At 45.7% G+C, this 24,889-nt stretch overlaps 1 protein-coding gene across 4 annotated transcripts in view; it reads right to left on the bottom strand.

The window, feature by feature from the left end:
- Positions 1-1,397: 1,397 nt before the first annotated feature.
- Positions 1,398-24,889, bottom strand: part of abcg4a (ATP-binding cassette, sub-family G (WHITE), member 4a) — a 162,469-nt gene continuing 138,977 nt past the window's right edge. For all 4 annotated transcript variants that reach the window (XM_038779898.1, XM_038779899.1, XM_038779902.1 and 1 more), the window contains 8 exons: positions 22,975-23,089; positions 20,774-20,916; positions 18,727-18,825; positions 16,969-17,137; positions 15,401-15,501; positions 11,749-11,907; positions 10,645-10,763; positions 1,398-7,383 (listed from right to left, as the gene is read on the bottom strand). In XM_038779898.1, the coding sequence (XP_038635826.1) occupies positions 7,158-7,383; positions 10,645-10,763; positions 11,749-11,907; positions 15,401-15,501; positions 16,969-17,137; positions 18,727-18,825; positions 20,774-20,916; positions 22,975-23,089 (1,131 nt within the window). In that variant the 3' untranslated portion in view covers positions 1,398-7,157. The remainder of the gene's footprint in view (positions 7,384-10,644; positions 10,764-11,748; positions 11,908-15,400; positions 15,502-16,968; positions 17,138-18,726; positions 18,826-20,773; positions 20,917-22,974; positions 23,090-24,889) is intronic.

A 24,889-nucleotide genomic window follows, 5' to 3' on the forward strand; every position in this document is an offset into this window, starting at 1 on the left:
TTGAAATTTTCTTCGACATTTCCCATTATAAAAATATTGAAAGTGGGGCGTAAAATGGCAGTTTGGCTGACCGAAGGACATCATCCAATTGGGTAAAGGGTCTTTTTGCTTTCCACTTGGTGTTGGATGCAGTGCGTCACTAGGATGGTTGCTTTGGCCGACTAATAGCTGGAATGCGGGGGACAGGTCATGTGAGGAAACCTCCAGGAATACGTTCCATCATAGTTGGCCACCCGCGCTCTCCTCTCGACTACTGCCTCCTCTTTGAGTTGCAAACTTTGGTTGGATGTTGTTCGAGAGCATGTGCGCTCTCTCGCTTCCAACTGCCCCATCCAGTTGAACAACCTCCTTCTCCCATTTTCCAATATTTTCATAACAGATAAATGAAAGAGTTCAAAGAAAATAACAGGCGGGATTTTCCAGTCCCCCAGTCGCGCGTTTCTCGGCAGTGTGCCGTTCGCTGGCGGCGGGTTCCTCTCTTCCCGTCGCTTATCAACGGGATTTCCCATTGAGGCCATCCGGACACCCGCAGGCTGGGGTGCGCTACCAGCGGAAAAAGAGAATCCCAACAGTTGGAGAATTCCGGCCAACATTTCATGAAAGACCCCAATGAGCATCAGGGTCGGGGGTCAGCTGGAAGAATAGCATTCTTCACTCTCAACCTAGATTGAAACTTAATGGAAGAATGGTCAGTTGAATTCGATAGTAGCATGGCCTCATTGTCCGATATCCATGCGTGAGTCAGCAGCTTCTAAAGAATTAAACTTGGGGTGGCACGATGGTTAGCACTGCTGCCTCACACGCTGAGGATCTGGGTTAAATTACAGAGGTGTGAGGCCATGGAGGGAATTTGAAAACAAGGATAAGAATTTTAAAATTGAGCACTTGCTTAATTAGGAGCCAATTTAGTTCAAGCACGGAGGTGATATATGAACGGGGCTCGGTGCAAGGGCACAGACTTGAGATATTATCATAAATATGAGAACTGCAAGGGTTAACGAAGTGTCTAGATCAGCCACTAGAGGGAGCTAGATTTACAAGTATATAAGACATTGATGCTGAGCCTTATGGGGGAGAGAAGTGAAGGAGTTAGCTAGAGCATAGACTAAAGGATAGTGTGAGTGAGAGCAGATCGTAGTTTATTATAGTGTAGAGATTAGTTGTGCGTGTAGAGTATATGTTAATTATCAACTGTGTATTATTTAGGAGTACGTGTCAAATCCAAATTAGTAGTGTTAATAAATGTATAGCTTTATTCAAGTTAAAGCTATTTTGTGGTCTTTGTGAACACTACGCCAACCAGCCTGAATTTAGCAACACAATTAACACCACAGCAGTGATGGACAACCTAGGCTGGTGAGTGGGCCACAAGTCCTCAGCATTATAGAGATCAAAGATCAGGATATAAATAGTCATTTTATTAGTAATATATGGTAACAGAAACTTTTTACAGAAAGTAACAGTCAGTAGAACAAAAGTCACTCGTATAAATATTCATTAGCAATTTTGGACATCACATCTTTGATTTGCATAAACATTATTAATATGTGACCCGTGTGTTGACTTTAATTCTGCTTAAAAATCAGCCTGACAGTCAAGTCTTTAGCACGTGCAATGTAAACAGAATAAGCCATGGAAAGAAAAATAATTTTGGTTAATTCACAAAGATAAAACATTCTCAGAGTATGCACGCCTCAAATCCCTTCAGTATATTTTTGTATAGTGCTTTCTCCAGAAATCACTGATGTTTCCGTCATACAATCACTTGGGTTCCAATGCTCCCTGTGTAGCTAACCAAAATAGCCACATGTGAGCCCAATGAGTTTCAGTCAACTATTCAACAGTTGTCAGCATCACATCCCCGCCCAATGCCATTACTGGCTAATTGTCACAAACCTAACATGGGCATTTTCTAGTCAATGGGTACCGATAAAGGGCAGGAACGCTGGCCGAATGTCATGGAATATGTTGGAATTTCAGAATGATTGTACTGAGACAAACTCTACCCATCAAAGGTGCCGAACTCAACCTTTTCTTCAAATGAATGTACAAACCATGATCAGTCGAGCGTGTAAGTGCAGTGAATACAAATACCAATTGATTAAAACAAGCTCGGATGTAGGATATTCAGCCTATTTGATCTGATCCTTCCAGAATGTTTACCCTATTTCCTACAGTTACTTTCTAATCCAATGTCTTGCAGCTACAGATTCACTTAGAGAGTAGCCCACACTTAACAATCATAATAATAATCTTTGTCACATTATGATCCTGAATCGCATTCCTAACATTAACTCGACACTGACCGTGCCGTATATCCGCAGTGACCGAGCGAGCCCACAGGGATTGGCCTCTGGTCAAAGTTAGGCCTTGTGACCATTCCCAATTCAACCAGAAGGGCAGAGTTGGTGCTTTGCAGGTTTTCTGCCCTTTTCCATCTCCTAAAGGTGTTGACTCATCAGAGTTTTACTGCTAAACCTCTTAGTTTTCCTGCGTCAAGAGTCTGTTGTAGATCACGGGTGGTCGGAAGTAAAACCAAAAACGTTTTTCCTAAGAGGTGCAACGAGACTTGAAGCCGTGGGAGATGGGAGTGCTCAATGAATTCTCTCAGTGTTGGCTTCAGTAATTCATCTAAACTGCTGAGACATAGCATCGATCGAACTACCTGCTAAACCAGCAGTAAGTTCAGAAAGTATTTTTTGAGCAGAAAAAAATTGTACAATTCTTTCCTAATTCTTTAAACAAAGCAGGATGATTGACACCTGAACTGTAAACCAGAGGTTGTCAGTTTGACGCTTCATCAATGACACCAATGGTATTCACCTGTATTTTAAACAATCTTGCTCAGAATAGCCTGACTGGCACATTCAACTTATTCCGGTTAATTCCAAGTGGTATTTTGCTTGATCAAAAAAAATGAAATTGCCCGGTTGTTTGAATTAAGCATTTTTAATAAACAACACAAAACGTTTTGTTTTTATTGAATCACTTTGATTTGAATTACCAGATAACACGGATTAAGCAACTTGGAATTCAATGTAGACTGCTTGCCGTTCTGATTTCCTGCTTTTGCGGATTTTAATTTCTTTTAACTTTGTGAGTTTTCGAGAAGGATTGTCTTGATTTAAAAAAATAAATTTAGAGTACCCAAATTAGGGGCAATTTAACTTGGCCAATCCACCTACCCTGCATATCTTTGGGTTGTGTGGGTGAGACCCACGCAAGCACAGGGAGATGTGCAAACTCCACAGGGGCAGTGACCCGGGGCTGGGATCGAACCCGGATCCTCAGTGCCGTGAGGCAGCAGTGCTAACCACCCGTGCCGCCCAAGGATTGTCCTGATGATTGAGGCCCCACTTTCTGGATGACAAAGAGCTAATTCAAATGTTGCTATGAAAGACTGGTATCAGAAATCTATAGCGTTAGCTTTCAAGTGAGCTGTACAATACAAATTGGTCTTGTGAAGGTGCTGAATTCTTTGACATCGTTGCAGACTGTTTGGCTCTTATATACACATATATGGCAGTTAAATCTTACAATTGCATTGCTTCTGTGAGTACATAGAGGTAGCCTCCCTCGCACCAGGCTCACACAGTTATATTTTAAACCCCCTAGGTTCTTGAAGAGTACTGAAATGTTTTATGTCACATTCAAATTCCTCTGAACTTATGTTCTGCAAATATATTTTAAGTTATTTTAAACGAGCTTGAAGTACAGGGTCTCAGTGGTGGGCGGAGAAGTTTCAAGACTGAATGTTAGACTGGATGGACCACGTTTTCCCCACCAAAAGCCCCAATCTTTGTCCTCGCCAAACTGTGGCTAAGCAAGATGCTTGAAGTGGTCAAACTCACCTTCCCTTGTCCGCTGACCTTTCTTTGGTTTTCTGCCTTGCTGTTGAAACTCATGGTGCACAAGAATTAATCTCAGAGGAGAAAGAAATAGATAGAATTCCCACCCTCCTTAAGCACCTCAGAAAAATCACCCGTGTGATGGATGGAGCTATGCATCAATGGGGGAGGGACACACAAAACAGATGGCTTGTTTCTGAGGCTTGCAAGTACACCTAGATGACCGAATATGACGGAATATGACGGCGCCTTTATTTCATGGGACCATCTGCCGCTCAAGCTGAGGAAATCGACTGGTTCAAGTCGTGCAATCCAGCGACAGGAGATTTGCCCGATTTTTATATTTTCTTGTTAGGAATGGTCGAGAAGGAAGAATATTTACAGAATCTTTCTTTGAGAAATAAATTGGTTTGGGTAGAGCCCACGAGAGACTAGGTTATACACCGTGGAAGCAAAATGACACTGATGGCTCAACTGACATTTGTTTTGTTCCATAATTTGCATTCAAGTCTACTGCCTTCAGGCACACAACAGAGAATACTCAGGTAGTTAAATGGATACTTGTTTCTTGAATATAAATTTAGAGTACCCAATTCTTTTTTTTTCCCCCAATTAAGGGGCAATTTAACGTTCACAATTCACCTAACCTACAGATCTTTGAGTTGTGGGGCTGGGAGCCACGCAGACACGGGAATAATGTGCAAACTCCACACGGACAGTGACCCGAGGCCGGGATGGGATCTAACCCGAGTCCTCAGCGCCGTGAGGCAGCAGTGCTAACCAGTGCGCCGCCAAATGGATACTTTTGGGGATTGAAAAGAGCATCATCAAATTAAAGTTAAACTGCCTCATATTTCACTTTGGGGGAGAGGACATTTTATAGCTACAAAACCCTCTGACCTAAAATTATATGTGAGACCCAGATGGGGGGAATTTCACATTTAAGGTGAGCTGGGCTCAAGTAAGTGACTGAAGGCAAAAGAAAAAAGATGAAGAGGAGGAATAACTGGAGAATTGAATCTGGCAATAAAAATATTGCCGACAAATAACAGACTAAAAGTGAGTGACCAAAATGGGTTTTGCTACACTGCGAAAGTATCCATCCTTCCAAAGTACTTTATTGCCCCTAAAGCGCTGTGAAGCCTCAGGTAGGCATATCGAAAACTGTGACTGTGGGAGATCCAATATGATCTGTATGAGCCTTTGATAGGGAAGCTAAACTCAAGTGTACCAAAGTTAAAACTATAAAACTATACAAGCAAACATTCTCCCCCACATGACAATCTGCTATGCCGATGAGATTAAAGGTTCAATAGGTCATTGACTGTGAAATACTGCAGCGCTGTTTTACACAGAGCTTCACAATGATATTTCTAAAAGAAGTTATTCTGTACAATACGAGGTCGGGTCACCGCCATGAATTTTCATGCTTCGTGGAGATGTCACGTTATAATTACTGGAACAGGTTCGAAGTGGGACTATTCTAAACTCACATGCCCCAGGTGAGATACTGATTACTATTCATGTCACAGTGAGACTAAGGAAGGAAGGCAGACGCCATGAAACCCATCTTCTAATTAGCACGTAAAGGCTCAACTCTTTACTCAATAGATGGGATTAACAAGAATGCACCACAAAGAGCAGCGACACTTCACGTACAACTTGGGTCACTGACAACAATAGGTTTGTCAATTTGCCAAACCCAAAGTCGGATGAGAACACAAGGGCATATCAACTGGGCTGGTGCTCATGAACTGGTTTGGTGGTGATTTAACTGGAAGAAAAACCCTCAACAACTCATTAACACTTGTGCAACGTTAAATACAGAGATACGCAGAGAGAAAAATAACTGCACCTGAAAAAAATAGGACTTATGGCTTTTGGGATACACTTTAGAAATGTTCACGCAGCTGGTTCAAAAGCCAACATTCTGCTCGTGATCACCACGACTCGTTGGATACAAAGGATATCTCAAGTCTTTATAATAATCAACTCATGGAGAATATAGACTGTGACACTGGTGTGGGGGAAGCGACCACAGCATCACAATTTGGTGGGTAGTCTGCAGCACCAACAAAATATTAGGTGAAAAGTGATTTTTTAAAAAATAAAACCAGAGAAATATCAGATTTAAAAAAAAAAATCAAACATTTGACAAAATATTTAGCTTTTAAAAGGAATTGCACAGTTTGAGATCGATTCCGCTGTGCTGAGTATAAAAATTGTAGCACAGGGCTTAATCGCTGGCTTTGAAAGCAGACCAAGCAGGCCTGCAGCACGGTTCGATTCCCGTAACAGCCTCCCCGAATAGGCGCCGGAATGTGGCGACTAGGGGCTTTTCACAGTAACTTCATTTGAAGTCTACTCGTGACAATAAACGATTTTCATTTCATTTGTTCGACACAGCTACACAAATGGAGCAGGGGTTCTGTCACGGACCAGAATGGTCCAAACGTCTGGAAGTTACGATCGGATGTGGAGGAGGAGGAAAACTTGAATAATTCAGATCCTTTGTTTAAATAATGAAGGAAGGGAATCTCCAGATACCAAAACATAAGAAAATTAAGAGAAGTACAAAATTCTGTAAAAATTAATTATGCTCCAGCTACTCTAAATGTTTAACATTTTCAAGACTGTACTTGTTTTTAAATATATTTTTGAAATTTCAGAAACTAATGTAGACTTTCCACAATGCCTGCTATTATAACAGTTAAAGCCTGGTTCGTAAAGCCTTGCTTAAGTTTTTTAAAAACTTACAATTATTATAATTTGACAAGACGTGCTATAAGCTAACATGCTCCAGGTGAGAGGTAAAGCATACATTGCCCTACAAAAACTGTGCTTATTTACAGTCCTGATCAAAAATCAAAATTTCATTTCTTTTTTTAGAAAAAACTATATACTTGAGAGTAGCACATAATCTTCAACTCATCAACAGGGCTTCTTCGAACACGTACTAAGGAGGTGAAACATTCTGGAATTTTGACTGTGCGGAAGACCCAGACAGAATTGATTCATTGTGGCTCCAAAAAGGTTGTTTTCTCTGACAAATTGTTTTCCAGATGGGCAAGAATTAATCAAAATTCGATAAAGTAACTGGAGTGACAAAAATGAAATGATTAAACCCACAGGTTCATCCCAAGCCGCCGCGACCTTTGGAGTCTTAGCTGTTCAGGCTTTGAGGCCTAGTTCACTGCGGGCCCAATTAACAGGCCGCAGCCTGAAACAAAAGTCCAGCAGAGTGAATCCTTCCCACTGACGACGTGACTGAATGCTGCAGGAATATTCACCTGCAATGCAGTCATTTCTCTATCTCTCGGACTTGACTTTGTATCGCAGGACGAGGTAGGCCAAGAGACGCAAAATAATGAAAAAAATACCGAGGACGATGAAATCCATATAAAGCTTGCCGTCCTGCACATCCAACTCTTGCAGAACTTTCTTTGGTTCCTTAAAAGGACAAAACTCAGTATTGCAGGTCAGATTTTTTCTCTCCAGTCCATATATTGACAGGATGACACCCTCGAAGCCATATCTGTTTCAGCGAGAAAAAGAACACGCAAACAATATTGTTACTCTTTTGAAATAAATTACTATTGCAAATGTATTTTGTTTCTGTTACGTCCTTGATCGCACCAAAATTAGAAAGCCTTAATCTCTACATGATCCAGAGAGAATCTTGTCCCACCATCAGATCTGAAGTCTGATCTTACACCCTTATTGATCTTGCTGATTAAAATCAATGTCAACTCCGAGGAATCGAGATTAAGAGATGAGGGAGAAAGGATATGCTGACAGGGTTAGGGAAAGAGGGAAGAGGAGAACCTGAAGTAGAATATTAAAAGTGGCATATACCAGATGAACCAACTGGCCTGCTTTTGTTCTGTGGGATTAATGTAATTCAATGTAACTCAGCAGGTCCAGCAGTTGGGAATCAATATAGTTGCCGTCAGCATCCTTCGGTTTCGAAAGGGCTGGAGGGGTTCCACCCCGATCACAACAACAACTTGTATTTATGCTGCATCTTTAACATAACAAATCATCACAAGGCCCTTCACAGGGACATTATCAATCAAAACTTGACTCTTGAGCTCTTGAGTCATAGAAGGAGACATCAGGGCAGATGACTTCAAACATGGTGAAAAGAGGTAAATTTGAAGGAGTGTCTTAAAGGAAGAGAGAGGGGTAAAAATCTCTACCATAAGGTGGAAGGGTTGAAGGAGGGAATTCCAGCGCTTAGCGCCAAGACAGCTGAAATTGCAGGTGGAGAGATTAAAATTTGGGGTTTTGTGAGATGTCAGAATCGGAAGAGCTCAGGGATCCTGAAGGTTTGTTGGGAATGCAGGAAGTTTCAGATAAGAAAGCCATGGAGAGATTTGAAAACAACGATGAGCATTTTAAAACGGAGGTATGGCATCACAAAGAGGCAATGTAGATCAGCTGGCATGAGAGTGTTGGCGGTGTTTATCGAAGCACCATCTGCCTGAAATCTATAACTCTATTTCTCTCTCTACTCAGAAGCTGACTTTGAGTACTTCCAGCATTTCTTCTTTTTAGTTCATATTTCCTGCATCTGCATTGCTATTGTAATATTCCAGATTAATACCCCATTTTGCATGTGTCTGAGCAAATCCATACGACCTTATAAGTGACCCATACTCTAGAATCAGAAGTGCTCCTGTTTACCAAGGGCAGACAAGCAACTAACCGGGCAAAACATGGAGATGGGCTCAGTTCCCCTAAATTGTGTTGGTTAAGCTGGATGGAACCAATGGGTCAGAATTGGCAATATCATTTTTTTTTTAAAGTATATTTCTTGAGGTTTTACATTTTGAGAAAACCGCAACAAAATCAGAAGAATGATTCAGCACAGCAAGCAAAAAAATCACTCTGCATACATGACTAGAGAGGGGACAGGAGAACAGAGGTATAACTAGCTCAATGCAACCATTAGACGTAACTTGATGCCTCAATAATCCTCACCAGAGAACTGGGGGAAACAGGTTAAGGCCATGAAAACATGGTAAAATGCTGCGCAACGTCCCACACAGCAATTGCCCTGAGAGTTCAGGATAAACTCTGGTGCCATGTTCGGCGCGCACCAATATATATCTCCCTCAACTCCAGCAGCACCAGAGGCAGCAAGAACACACTACACCTCCTCTCCTTGGATACCAGATCTATCTGTACCCATACAGGAACCAATCACGGATTCTTTACACCCAACCTTACAAAAAAAAGTTAACGTACAACAAAAATACCTGAGAATCCAAATTCTAAAAGGGTGTTACATATATATCACACAACCCAACATAACCCTAGTCTTAGGCCCAGAAAAGAACCAACATCATTCCATACATTTATACTCAGAGGACTAGCAGCAATTATGATCACTTCCAAAAAAAAACAAAAGGATGGCGTGGACCACATGGTAACAAAGGATCAGGACCCTACCATGGGTCCGTACTCCCCTCTGAATGCTCATCACCCATTAATGAAGACGTGAACAAGCTGTTCATTCAAACAAGAAAGCGTCCCGACCATTAAGGGTGCAACAGGTTATCAACCAAATTGCAGGACTCTGCTAAACCCCAAGTCCCCGTGCACAGAGGAAGCATAACCCAGCCTCTCAGGAGGTCTATACTAAGTGCCTTCGCGAAGGGACATCCCAAGCTCCAGGGGGCGACGTGATACCAACCAGACCTGGCTTAGCCCAGCGCATTATGACACACAGGAATCAGTACCCCCAGGTACAATAAGGGAAGCCTTCCATAGACCACTGGACAAGACCAGGATTTATAACAGTAAGAAGTCTTACAACACCAGGTTAAAGCCCAACAGGTTTGTTTTGAATCACTGGCTTTCGGAGCACTTCTCCTTCCTCAGGTGCAGGAGCAGTGATTCGAAACAAACCTGTCGGATTTTAAGCTGGTGTTGTAAGACTTCTTACTGTGCTCACCACAGTCCAAAGCCGGCATCTGCACATCAGGATTTATAACAGCACACTGTTCATCCAGATGAAGAGAAAAACCCCTAAGGGAAGAAGGTCTGCACTGATCCAGGAAGATTAGCCACCGCCCTGAATTGCACACCATCAGAAGAAAGATATAGTGGGAAACAACAGCGCTTCCTCAACAGAGACGCAAACATTGCTTCCACATGGAAACACCAACCACAACGAGGAGGACACTCAGGAAACCACCATACAAGACCTTTGGACGATGGTGCCTAATTCTCCATTGAAACCTATCCCTACATGAGGGAAGGGCTCCAGCAAATGTAAAGACAGGACACACAGTCTCTCTAAATCAATCAAGGATTGACCAAACGCACCTCGGCATGCGCCACCACTCAATTCCTCCTCTTCTAACAGCTCTAAAGAAAAAAATACCGAAAAAAAACACTCGAACCACAAGGAAAAGTCAGAAGGAACCCAGTCCTCCCCAGGATACATAACCAGCCATCGGAGGAGACAAGCACGGATTTATTCATTTATTCTCTGCTGGGATGTGGGCTTGGCTGACCAGCTCACCATTGCTTGCCAAGTCGGTCAGGCCAGATAAGGATGACAGGTTTCCTTCCCAAAAGAACAGATGCATTGGGCAACTAATCCAGGTAATTGAGACCCACTTGAGGCCAATTAAAGGGGGCCAACTGGGATTTTCCAATCAGTCTCCAGTTAGATTCATGCATGCGACTGGAGCCAGTTCCGACGAGCGGGCAGCTGGTAACACACTAAGCTACGAGAGAGCAGGACATTTGATAACACTTTGATAAAAGAGTGAAAAACACTTACCTGACATAAGAGACATAGGAGCTCCATTGTAGGTAGGTGGGGATGGTGTCAAAACTAACAAAGAATCCAGAGAACAGGAGCACTGGAATAGCGGTAACTGGACCCACAAACGTGGCAACCTAGAGGTAGGTGACGAGATATAGAACAAACATTCAAATTAAAAGCACAGACTTTGCTAAGTTGACAACTATTTCAGGAGACTAACATGTAATACATATTGTTGAACGCTTCTCGGTTTAGGTTTGTGAGAGTTGGTTGGCGGGTGCAGTGGTGCAATGTGTTGGATCTCCAACAAGGTGCCCGGGGGAGGGGTTTGTCAAGTGGGTTTTACGTCCCAATCAGATGTCGTGTAGTGGGAGACACCAAACGGAGGCCAGGATCTTCGCCGGGCCAAAGGGGAATTCCAAGCAGATTTTGTTCCTGGGTCAAGATGGAATTTTATCCCTCCTCACACAACAGAAATGTCAATAATTTACAACACCCAAAGAATCCGCAACTTTGAACCGTGAAAGGAACTGATAGAGTAAATGGGGGTGGGGGGGGGGGGGGGGGTCAATTCTGGGTGCTTTGTTTTGTTTGGGGCAGAAAAGAAAAAAAAGGAGGCAGGCCTGGGGTGACTGGATGAGGATTGAGGGGGGGGAAGGACGATGGGGAGTGGGGGTTGTCAGTTTTGTTACCAGTTGCCGAGGATTGGCTTTGGTACTTTTGTATATATGAAAAATGCCTTCAATAAAAATATTTCTTCAAAGAAAGAAAAAAATAAGGGAAAACTGTTTCCAAAGGCAGAAAGGTTTGTAACCAGAGGGCACGGACATAAGATAATTGGCCAAAGAAACAGATGAAGACTTTTTCTAATGCAGTGAGTTTTGATGATCTGCAGGGGCTGTGGAAGTTAACTCAATAGTAACTTCCATGAGGGGTCTGGATAAATGCATGCAGGGGAAGAATTTACAGGGCGATGGAAAGAGTCGGGATGTGGGGCTAATTGGGTAGCTCTTTCAAAAAGCTGACCCAGGCTCGATGGGCTGAACGGCCCTGTTTCATTCCATGATCGACAATCTTTGGGTAAGTTCACGTGGTTTCTACACCGAGGCAGTTTCTTACCTGTAAGGATGTGGATGCAGCGCCAATCAAGAGTCCGAGTGACTGGGCCACTAATGCCGTTGCTGTGGCAAGACTGGAGAACAAGAGGAACCGCGCAGCTTCGGGTGGCTGTGCTGTCATCCAGTAAACAATGCTGCAGTACACAATCGGACAGATCACCTGGAGGAAGGAAGACATCGGCTTAACAATGGAATCGACCCAATGTTTCCTCTCCAATCCTGTCGCATCATTTCTGGTTTCGAAACTCAAAACATCATTCAGCTTCACTGCTGTTGCAAAATAAATCCTAAATTGTCGGCCCAATTCTCTGGTCGCTGTGATTCACTTACCCCACCGGCATCGCACCCCCGCCAGCGGGCTTTCCGGCGGTGTCGGGTGGCTACAATGGGGAATCCCATTGACAAGCGGCAGGAGTAGAGAATCCCGTCACCAGAGACTGGTGCACCGCTGGCAAACATGCGGCTGACGGACTGGAGAATTCCGCTTGTTGTTGTTCAACTCTAGACCTTTGGTGCCAAGTGGTGTTCCCAAATTAGGACTCTTCCATTTGTCAATAGAATAGTTCGTGGGGGACAGAAGAATCTGCTGTCAAGACCGATACGAGGCCTATTTTTAAAAGAAATTTGTTCTCGGATGTGAACATTACTGGCTGGGCCAGTATTTATGCCCATCCCTAATTGCCCCCTTTAAGCCATCTAATACTCAGGCGCCTACTACTTGTGGCGCTGTGGGTAGCGTCCGTGCCCCTGAGCCGGAAGCTGTGTTCGAACCCCAGCCCTGGACATGATAGCCAAGGAAAGTGTGTTCATAGCGCGGCCAAACACGTTGAGTGTCAATCTGCAAAAACCTTCCAAACATGCCAATGGCTGGTGGTACAGATTCCCGGAGCCATGCTTGGGGTGCCCCTCAGGCTATAAGCCCCTGGCAACAGACTAGTACCTGTTTCGGGAATTACTCGCCATGGAGACAGACTAGGTGCGGGAAGAGAATTGAAATTGGCAGTGAGCGTCTTTGCGAGGCCATTTGAGGGGGTAGTTAAAGTTACCCACATTGCTGTGGGTCTGGAGTCACATGGAGGCCAGGCCAGGTGTTGGGAGCAGATTTCTTTCCCTGAAGGACACTTGGGAAGCCGGTGGATTTGAGTGACAATCTGGTAGTTTCATGATTATTAAGACTCCCCCTTTATTTCAGATTTGTTAACTGATTTTAAACTCTTCCAGCTGTTGTGGCGGGATTTGAACTCGTGTCTTCGGAGCATTAGATAACAATGCAGGAGCGGGAACATGGCTTTGGCTAAAAATACAAGAATTTGGTAGTATTAGGAGGAGGCTATTCAGCGCATCACTGGAGCGATATTAAGACCTATTCCACTGCTCTGTTCTCCCCCCAAAGCCCTGAGCAGGAATTTCCAAGCCTCCGCAGCAAAATCGCAATCGGCGAATCGCCGCGAATCGCACGCGGGCGATCTATGCGCCGCAGGTAGGGGCCATTGACAAAGGCCCCCTGGCAATTCTCCAAGTGTAACTGGCCGAGTTCCTGATGGCGTGGGACTCTCATGGTCCCACTCGTCGGGAACTCGGCGTGGCGGGTGCGGACTCAGTCTGCGGCTGCCCTGGTGGGGGGCGGGGGGGGGGGATCCTTCACCGGGGGTGGGGGGCTTCACTGACGGTCAGGCTATCGATCGGGGGCCATCGATCCGTGGGCGCGCGCGATCTCGGGGGGGGGGGTGCTGCCGTCTATCTTTTTGCTGCCGGACGGCGGTATGTCCGCCATGTCGCAAGGGACGGCCAGCACAGGCTGCCGCCCTGCGTATGCGCGGACCCTGACCGGACGTGCAGGGCCCCTCTATCGGCAGCCGGAGCTGTGAAGACCACTCCTGGGCCCTGCTAGTCCCCTCCAGGTAGGAGAATCACTCTGGACTTTCTTCAGGCAAGTCCAGACTGATTCGCCCGCATTTTCACGCTGGAGTGGGAACATAGCCCCATTATTGGAGAATCCCACCCTCTGTATCTTCCTCTATATCTATATCCCTCTATAACTGTTCAGTTACAAGTGGCGTACCACAAGGATCTGTTCTGGGGCCGTTGCTGTTTGTCATTTTTATAAATGACCTAGAGGAGGGCACAGAAGGATTGGTGAGTAAATTTGCAGACGACACTAAAGTCGGTGGAGTTGTAGACAGTGTGGAAGGATGTTGCAGGTTACAGAGGGACATAGATAAGCTGCAGAGCTGGGCTGAGAGGTGGCAAATGGAGTTTAATGTGGAGAAGTGTGAGGTGATTCACTTTGGAAAGAATAACAGGAATGCGGAATATTTGGCTAATGGTAAAATTCTTGGTAGTGTGGATGAGCAGAGGGATCTCGGTGTCCATGTACATAGATCCCTGAAAGTTGCCACCCAGGTTGATAGGGTTGTGAAGAAGGCCTATGGTGTGTTGGCCTTTATTGGTAGAGGGATTGAGTTCCGGAGCCATGAGGTCATGTTGCAGTTGTACAAAACTCTAGTACGGCCGCATTTGGAGTATTGCGTACAGTTCTGGTCGCCTCATTATAGGAAGGACGTGGAAGCTTTGGGACGGGTGCAGAGGAGATTTACCAGGATGTTGCCTGGTATGGAGGGAAAATCTTATGAGGAAAGGCTGATGGACTTGAGGTTGTTTTCGTTAGAGAGAAGTAGGTTAAGAGGTGACTTAATAGAGGCATACAAAATGATCAGAGGGTTAGATAGGGTGGACAGCGAGAGCCTTCTCCCGCGGATGGAGGTGGCTAGCATGAGGGGACATAGCCTTAAATTGAGGGGTAATAGATATAGGACAGAGGTCAGAGGTGGGTTTTTTACGCAAAGAGTGGTGAGGCCGTGGAATGCCCTACCTGCAACAGTAGTGAACTCGCCAACATTGAGGGCATTTAAAAATTTATTGGATAAGCATATGGATGATAATGGCATAGTGTAGGTTAGATGGCCTTTAGTTTTTTTTCCATGTCAGTGCAACATCGAGGGCCGAAGGGCTTGTACTGCGCTGTATCGTTCTATGTTCTATGTTCTAAATATTTCTCCAATTTTCCCATCAAGGAAGCAATAACTCCCGAGTCAAGCATTCCTTGCTTGCAGCAACCCTAGGTCTAAATAAATTCATTTTAAGATCTCTCCCCAATCTCTCAGTGACAATTTTTGTACGGTTGATCCTTTATTGCTGAACTCTCAAATCAGAGGGAACAATGTTTCCCAATAACTATCAAAACCCTTCCTAATTTAGAATAAAAATCTCTATTAAATCTCCCCTTTAGCTTCCTCAGATTCACTGGAATTAACCCCAATGCTCCTGAAAATTACCTTTAGAAGCCAGAGTCCAGCTATTTGGGAGAGAAGTTAGAAAACACGTCTTCATACAAAGGGTGGATGTTTGGAACTCTTTCCACAAATAGCAGTAGATAATAGTTCAATTAATAATTTAAAATCTGGGATTGATAGGTTTTCCTGGGGCATTTGGGAAAGTGCATGGTGTTATGATACAGATCTCGTTGAAAGGCAGATCAGACGCAAGATGCTTAATGGCCGCCCCTTGTTCCTACCTATGTCACGATTGACACACAGTCCCGATTTAATACTTCTTCAATGGAAAAATTGAATAGATATTTAAGCGCTACATACTTGAAAAGGAACATCCGCCATCGTTTTAGCCAAGTAGTAAGCCTTCAGGCTGTACCAGTAGTTGAGGTGCTCTCGTAGAAAAACAGACATCTCAAGTGGAACTGAAGTGAGAAAAGAAAATTAGCGACTGGGACTTTCCACGGTGCACGTTTTAAATAACTAACACAACAGTGCTACTTGCTGGAGAACTATTTAATGAAAACACGGGGATAGAGTCATTATGGCGCAGGATGAGGCCACTTGGCCCATCAGCTCCATGCTGGCTCTCTGTAGTCTGAATGGCTAAGTAGTTTTTTTTTCCTCGATGGGATCTGTGGCTCTTGGGGAATAGAGCTGCTCAACTTTGCATCAATGGTAAAAATGGAATATGGCACAAGAATATTTTTCACTGTATTTAATGACCTGCTTATTTGCATTACATAGCAGCATGGTTCAATTCCCGTACCAGCCTCCCTGATCAGGCGCCGGAATGTGGCGACTAGGGGCTTTTCACAGTAACTTCATTTGATGCCTACTTGTGACAATAAGCGATTTTCATTTCATTTCAACTGGGCGGAGTTGAGTCGAAAATCTAGGGTGTCGCTGGCAATGCTATACTGTCAGAGGTACTGCTCATCAGGGATGGCTTTAAACCAAAGCCCTGTCCTTTCAGAACCTCAATACACTATCTCGAAGAAGAACAGGAGAATTCGCCCTGACGTTTAGCACAGTGGGCTAAACAGCTGGCTTGTAATGCAGAACAAGGCCAGCAGCGCGGGTTCAATTCCCGTACCAGCCTCCCCGAACAGGCACCGGAATGTGGCGACTAGGGGCTTTTCACAATAACTTTATTGAAGCCTACTTATGACAATAAGCGATTATTATTATTACATCTATTACACCAATATTTATCTCCAATAAAATAGCATTAAAAAAACACAGACAATCTGATTATTAGCATGTTACTACTTGTTAGTTGCCACTGCATCACCTACTTTACAGTATTTACGATACTTCAAAAGCATTTAATTGGCTGTAAAGTGCTTTGTGATTGTAATTGTGTTTAATGTTGTGTTTGGAGATGTATGTGAGGTGTGTGTCTGAAAATAAATCTTATAAGTGTGCAAAGATTGGCTCCAGTTCGCTCCTTCATCGCTTCTCTATTTGGGACAGAACAATGATGTGAAAGGCTCTGTATATCTTTGTCCCGATTGTTTAAGCACCTCCACACAGGAGAAACATGTTGTGTCTGTGATGTAACCGTTGTAATGATGTACACAGAATACATAGTTGATGATTTATTTATAAACACATGGAAAAGATAACTAAGAACCTTCTATACAGCCAATTGCTACTAAATGAATTCAGTGAATTCGCCTGGAGCTACTCTGGTGCGACTGTCTTCTTGTACGTCTTACTACCAACCACCGGGGGTGTTGAGTCACGTGATGGATCTCTATCGCCACCAGCTGGTTGGAGGTCGCATTACTAACTATATGCAGAACTGTGCACAGGCATATCACAGGCATGGCACCACAAAATCCAAGAAGAAAAAAATCAAACAACATGAAAATAAGATTCTTCCTTACAGGTCAGTACAGTTGGCATTAGAGCAGCAAACATGAGGAAGAGCATGGAGAAGAAGAGGCATCCTGTGTTGTTGAACACTTTCTCTGCTTCATCGCCAATGTTCAGGTAGAGCAGACCTATTAAGACGCCAATGCAGATGTGGGACATGAACCGTAAATGAGTCAGAACCTACAGGAGAGAAGATGACGGAACCCACTGTGAGATTCCCAATGCAGAGCACCCTAAAGAGCCAAGTTTATGCAACTCAACAAACACCCGCACATAATGTGATCAATTTTCCAATTCTCTCAACCATTGCAAACATATTGGGCGGATTTCTACCCTCCCACACGCCGGGTGGGAGAATCGCCGGGGCGCTGTGCAAGTCCCACCACACCGCCCCGGCACCCACACCCACCCCCAAACCAGCGCGGCGAGATTCACGGCTGGCCGCTGGGAGAATCGCTGCTCGCCGTTTGTAACGGGCGAGCGGCGATTCTCCGGCCCAGATGGGCTGAACGGCCTGCCCAACACGACAGGTTCCCGTCGGCACCGTCCACACCTGGTCGGTGCCGTCGGGAACAGCGCGGGAACGATGGAGGGGGGTTCTTGCACGGGGGGGGGGGGGGGGGGGGGGCCTCAAAAAGGGTCTGGCCCGCGATCGGTGCCCACCGATTGGCGGGCCGGCGTCTCTGAAGGAGGACCTCCTTTCCTCCACCGCCCCGCAAGATCCATCCGACATCTTCTTGCAGGGCTGCAGCAGGGAGGACGGCAATTGCGTGTGCGCGTAAATGATGTGGCGCCGCTCCTAGCCCCCTGGGGTTGGGAGAATAGGGGGCTGGGAGCGGCCTCCGCCGTCGGGACTTAGTCTCCCAATGGGAGAATTGCGCCCATTGTTCTCAGAATCTTATTCAAGCTTAAGGTGATTGGAAATCACACACAGCGAGTGGTTGGGGTCTGGAATGCGCTGCCTGGAAGTGTGGTGGAGGCAGATTCAATCGAAGCACTCAAGAGGGCATTAGATGATTACGTGAATGGAAACAGTGTGCAAGGGTAAGGGGTAAAGGCAGGGGACTGGCACTAAGCCATGATGCTCATTAGGAGACCCGGTGCAGGTACGGTGGGCCAAATGGCCTCCTTCTGCACCGTAAGAATCCTATAAGTCTGTGAAGTGTGGGAGCCCAGATGGTGACGGTTGGAGAAATGACAGAAAACTCAGTCGGTCTGGCAGCACCTGTGGAGGGAGAAACACAGTTAACATTTCAAGTCGGTGACCTTTCAACAAATCTGCAAGATGCCGGCAATGAGCATTTTAAAGTAAGCGGCGTGCCAGTGAAGAGGATCCAGGGAAAGAGCAGCGAAGGCTCTGTGACTGGGTGAATGGCAGGAGTAATTAAATGATTATAAGTCCTCCAAACACGTCACAAAGCTTTCCCTCTCCTTCTTTCCACAATATTTTGCCCTGGTTTGATGAAGGTGGTGGTTTGACTGTGGAAGCCAAAAACGCAATGCCGCCCTCTGCCCACAAGGGGTCAATGGCGAGCACTCAGGAATGGAAACATTGGGTGATTTCCCCCTTCCCCACCAGGGACGTTTACAGTCAGATGTAGCCACTCTGGTTGGGGGGTGGGGGGGTGCAGGGGAGAGCCGATCTTTTATTGGATGACTTCATTACTTCCCTAAGAGCTGAAGTGAATTGTCACCACCCCACCCCTTGCACCCAACACTGAGATTAGCTTGTAATTCTAAAACAGAGCAACAACTCCAGCCGACCTTACCATGTCTCTCAATATAGAAGTAAAGGTTCTTCTGAAGAGGATACAAAACTGAACGAAGGAGCTTATTGCAAACGTGCGGCTCTCGATGGGGCCTATGTCCTGCACGAAGAAAGAGAGAATAAGAGAATATCAGTGGCGCCTTTACGTTTTCAGTTTTCCCGCTCGTTCTGAAGGGTGCAGTGCGGTTGAATGGAAGAGATTACCATTTTTGGCATTCAGTATTGAATGTCATGTGGACAGTCTAATGGAGGGCAGAGTTCTTCTGAATCCAGCAATAGGACTGTGACTCCGCCATTTGAGGCCTGCCCTTCACAGCAGTTTGACCGTTCCTATTTTCCACATGCTTAATGCCGATGACCTTTTCTCAGTTGCAATGCTGAGAGAGAGTGCTGCACTGCTGTGAGCTGTGTGGCGGGATTCTCCGTTCCTGAGACTAAGGGCGGGGTTCTCCTGCAATCGGCGGGGTGGCCCGTAGCAGTGCCAAGAGCAGCGTGAACCACTCCGGCGTCGGGCCGCCCGGAAGTTGTGGAATCCTCCGCACTTCCCGTGGCTAGGCCGGCGCTGGAGGGGTTGGCGCCGTCCCAACCGGTGCCGAAGGGCCGCTGCAGGACGGCACATGCGCAGGACTGCCTGCGTGTTCTGGCACATGCGCAGAACCGCCGGCGTGTTTCATGCGCATGCGCAGAGGGTTTGCTCTCCGCGCTGGCCATGGGGGAGCCACAGAGGCCGGTGTGGAGGGAAAGAGTGCCCCCACGGCACAGGTCCGCGCGCAGATTGGCGCGCCCTTGATCGCGGGCCAGGCCCCACTGTGGGGCCGGATCCCCCCGCAGCTACCCCCCCCCCCCCACCCCCCCCCCCGCCCGAGGACCCCGCTAGCCGCCCTCCAAGCCAGGTCCTGCCGGGATGGACCATGTCCATTTCACGGCAGTGTGGGACTGGCCGAAATCAGGTGGCCCGGAGAATTGCCCCGGGGGGGGGGGGGGGGGGGGGGGGGGGGGTGTCGGAGAATCCCGCCCATTCCGGGGCAGGATTCATGGACTTCCATGCCACCCCTCAAATGGACAGTAAAGATCCCTTGGGATTATTTCAAAGCAGAAGCAGTGGTGTTCTCCAACACGGGAGATCTGGCCAATATCATCCAACATCACAAAAAAACATGATCTGAACTTTGAACAGTACAGCACAGAACAGGCCCTTCGGCCCTTCCAAAACCAGGATCAAGCTATTCCACTCCCGTCATTCTGGTGTGCCCCATGTGCCCATCTAATAAAAAGTTCTTAAAGTGTCCGACTCCACTATCACAGCAGGCAGTCCATTCCACACCCTAACCACTCTCTGAGTAAAGAAGCTACCTCGGACATCCCTCCTTTATCTCCCACCCTGAATCTTATAGCTATGCCCCTTTGTAACAGCTACATCTACCCGAGGAAATAGTCTCTGAACGTTCACTCTATCTATCCCTCTCATGATCTGGTCACAAATATGTTCCTGTTTGTGGCAGTTTGCTCTGTTCCTGACAGCACAACAGTGACTACACTTCAAAAGCAGTTTGTGAAGCAGTTTGGAACACCCATGAAGTGGGGAAAGGCACTGCACAAATCCGTATATCACCTATCCAGCATTTTCTAAGGGTGGGACTTTCCAGCCCTTCTTTTTTTTAATATAAATTTAGAGTGTCCAATTCATTTTTTTCCAATTCTGGGGGAATTTAGCCTGGCCAATCCACCGCCCCTGCACATCTTTGGGTTGTGGGGGCGAAACCCACGCAGACACGGGCAGAATGTGCAAACTCCAGTGACCCAGAGCCGGGATCGAACCTGGGACCTCGGCGCCACCATGCTGCCCTCTTTCCAGCCCTTCTTGCCGGCAGAATTCTTCAGCCCCGCCAAAATCAGCCCCCCCCCCCACCTCCACCCCCCCCCCCCCCCCCCCACCCATAAGAACCCATTGATAAGAACCCATTGAAAACTCTACCAAGCTGGTGTCTGGCCGAATACTCTTCATTACGGTGTTCAGAAAGTGTAAAGTTTGAGTCTCACTCTATTACCGTCAGGCTCTGGGTCGTCCAGGCTGATGAATCATTCCCATTGGATGGGTTCTTCTTTTCTGCCATGGTGCACATTCCATCCTGAACAGCGTTAAACAGCAGAGGGTTCAAATCTCCATATTCGCCCGAGGCAACTTCGATAACTGAGCAAGGAAACAACAACTAAAACAATCAGTGGGGGGTGGTCAGGACGGATTTGAAAGCCGATTAAGATGCAGTAGTGGATGGCCTGGGGAGGGGAATAAACCCGGCACATTCCGAATTTGGATGTGGAGGAGTGACAAAGGCAGCCTTTACACGACAAAGCCCACGGAGCAAGTGGAAAGGCAGCAGAGAAGGTTTGTGCCAGGGATTTGAACACAGCATACACAGGGAAACAGTCCTTTCTGCTCCGTAAAACAATACGAAAGTGAGTGCCTTTTCCCTGGACCAACTCAATAAACTACCACTCACAGTACGGTCAATGCATGTCACAAGCAAATGAGTCATTATTGCTAAACTAATACGCACTGAACCAAAAGTTCCCAACAATTCCGTGGGCTACCAGTACCAGAAGAGTAAATGCTGAACAAATCTGCAACAAAATTGATCACAACACTAAGTTACCAAAGCACTTGCTATATAGTCACAGAATTAGCACCAAAAGCAGCCCAAATGTATCGAAGTAGCATTAAACAGGCTGCAGAATTTAATTGGGGAGTTGGAGTTTCTAATAATTATTGAATAATCTTGCTGATTTTCCATTATTTGTCTTCTTTTTCTTCCATTTAATTTAGAGACTGTTTAGCACACAGCTAAATTGCTGGCTTTGAAGGCAGACCAAGCAGGCCAGCAGCACGGTTCAATTCCTGTAACAGGCGCCGGAATGTGGCGACTAGGGGCTTTTCACAGTAACTTCATTTGAAGCCTACTCGTGACAATAAGCGATTTTCATTTTCATTTCATTTCATTTCTCTCACCTTCAGGTCAGTCGGAGACGAAGAGGGAACCATTGAAACAAGGTGGCAACGCCTGGATGGGGAGTTTGGTCAGAGACATTCCACATTTTCCCCTTGTGCCTTGTCGAGTCCAGAGTGCAGTTCCACTGGTACAGTGGCAGCCCTCTGGAACCCTCATTCCGGCGAAGTCTCTCTTCACGCACGAGCTTAGATGGTTCATGTCACCAAATATTCATCAATCCTAATTGTTAGGATACCGGACTAGACCCCAATTATTTGCAATATGTAAAACTGTAAGGAATGGATACTTCCACCCAGGAGTGGTGGCTCTGGCCAAAATGTATCTTTTACGTTAAAACAAACTTCAATTTAAACATTAAATTAAGCACATTAACATCAAAGAAAATAGCTTTACAATGATCTGTTAAACAGTTCTTAAATGTTAAAAAAACCTTTTACTTATGCCTTACACCTTCACTATAAATACTCCAACCAAGCAATTCAATACAGTTCAAATGCCACTTATAAATAAAGTTAACAAAACAGTTATTTGCTTATATCTGTGTAGACCTTTTGGAGAGAGACCCTTTCAAAAGCAGATCCAGTTCACTTCTGTCTTGCCAGACCCTTCAGCTCAACCTAACAGCATCTGGCAAAACTGAAACTGCAGGCAGACCTGGTTCCTCCTGTAAATTACATCATCTGTTTCCCACTAAGATGTTCCATGACCTGCGTAGCTAGGAGAAATTATCCACAAACGGTCTACTCTCCAGGGAATCTCCAGCTATCAAAACAATATTCCATTAGCCTTCTACATGTAAACAGAAAAAACGGTTACCGCACCCTTTACGACACCTTACTTACAGTTTGTTGGATTTTAAAACAGGGTATTTTAATATCATTACTGCCACAACATAAAATATAACAATTTCTATATTCCTCACATTATCCTGGTCTCAGCCGATGTTGACACACATGCACTCGAGCGGGTAGGAATAAGAGCAGATTTAGTTTTCATAAGATGTGCTGAGCCCAGTTGCAGCATCCGGATTCCCATCCGGGCTTAATTTAGCCACAGAAGGACCCAGCACAGCTGCAGGCCATTTGGCCCATTATACCTGTGCCACCGTGGTAATGTTATCCAATTAATCCCACTGTCCACCTCTCTCCCCATAGCCCCGTATCTTTCCCCCTCAATCCACTCAACGGGATTTCGACCCCGTGGTGGAAGCGTATTAATAGAGGATTGACTTTGTCACTTACTAAAGTCAGCAGGGTTGTGATAGGTTGGGCAATGCAATCCCAGTCCTTTAAGAAAGGGAATGAGACTGGGAACGCTTCCTTTGTAGATGCACTGTCCTTGACTCACGATGAACAGCTGTAAGAGAAAGGAGATTCAAATTAAAATGTGTTAAAGACTCTTCTAAACTTGGAAATGCTGTTTAAAAAAACCCCAAACTAACCAGATTACAAACATCAATTATTTTTTGCGCTGTTTTATTCTTTCTGCTGACGACTGTTTGTTACTTGTTTAAATAGATGACATAATATTGTGTTTATAGGATGACTAACTTAATGGAATTCGTTTCTGAAGCTGGAATGAAGCAATAATCATAAACCCAGTGTTGCTCAACGCACATAACTAACATCGATTCAATTGTCTGACATTGTTCATTTCAATTAAACTGCTGGCCTAGTCGCCAAGCTATACCATTTTTTTACTTTTCTATTTGGTGTGCTCGGCTTTGCCTGGTTGGCTCAACACCCTCTCCCCTGCTTAAGGAAAACTGTGGGTTCAAGTCCTACTCAAGGACACGAGCTCAACACCCAGGCTGACGCTGTACTGCAGTGCCGAGAGAGTGCTGCACTGTCAGAGGGCTTTTGCACGTCATGTTAAACACGACTTTTGTCTATCTCTTTATGTGAGCTTCCAAAGACACCACAGCCAACTTGGAAGACAACTGGGGAGCTCTGCTGATGCCTTGACCAACAGTCCTCCTTCAACGACCAAAGGCAGATTGCCGTTATTATATCCGTCAAATGCCTACCACCTTGTCCTACATTTTCAAACCCACTCCCCTTTCCCCTGCTCTTTTTCAAGATTCCTGATCAATGGACAATGATCAGCAAGCTAAAGATGGAAGATGTTGAGTCTTACAGAACAAGGCAAGTGCTAATTAACCCATTTTGGCAACGCGTGGATTGGATTGTAAGAGTAAGGAAATTCTGAACTTTGGTCTGATCATACCTAGGCTACTGTACACAGTTTTGTTCTCTTAGGGCGGCACGGTGGCACAGTGGTTAGCCCTGCAGCCTCACGGTGCTGAGGTCCTAGGTTCGATCCCGGCTCTGGGTCACTGTCCGTGTGGAGTTTGCACATTCTTCCCGTGTCTGCGTGGGTTTCGCCCCCACAACCCACAAATGTGCAGAGTAGGTGGATTGGTCATGCTAAATTGCCCCTTAATTGGAAAAAATAATTGGGTAATCTAAATTTATTGAAAAAAAAAGTTTTGTTCTCTTTACCTGAGGAAGATTTACTCGCTTTACAGGGAGCGTAACTAAGGTTCACTAGATTGATTTATGGGATGACAGGGCTGCCCTGAGGAACCCTTGACTAAGGGCTGATCTTATTGAAATGTATATAAGACTCAGGAGGGTGGAGCGGGTAGACGTTGAGTGTCCCCTGGATGGACAGTCTGGAATAGTGATGGGAAACCTAGGGCAGTGAGTGGGCCGCATGAGTGGCCCGTCTTCATATGAGTGGGCCGCAAGATTGAAATTGGGCTTGCTCACTTCACTGGCCCTCGCTTTACGTGCATGTCGCTTCAGTCACACCGGCAGGAAAAAAAAAACTCTGCCAATATTGAGCACAGTTCTGGTCACCACACTACCAGAAGGATGTGGGGGCTTTGGAGAGGGTGTAGAGGAGCTTAACCAGGATGCTGCCTGGTCTGGAGAGTGTTAGCTATGGAGAGAGGCTGAATAGACTCGGACTGTTTTCATTAGAAGGTTGAGGGGCGACCTGATAGAGGTCTACAAGATTATGAGGGGCATAAATAGAGTGGATGGGCAGGCACGCTTTCCCAGTGTGGAGGGGTCAGTCACCAGGGGGCATAGATTTAAGGTCCTTGGGGAAACCTTTAGAGATGTGCGAGGCAGGTTTTTTTTTCAAAAAAGA

The sequence above is a fragment of the Scyliorhinus canicula genome, chromosome 19, assembly GCF_902713615.1.
Source record: "Scyliorhinus canicula chromosome 19, sScyCan1.1, whole genome shotgun sequence".
NCBI classification, from domain to species: domain Eukaryota; kingdom Metazoa; phylum Chordata; class Chondrichthyes; order Carcharhiniformes; family Scyliorhinidae; genus Scyliorhinus; species Scyliorhinus canicula.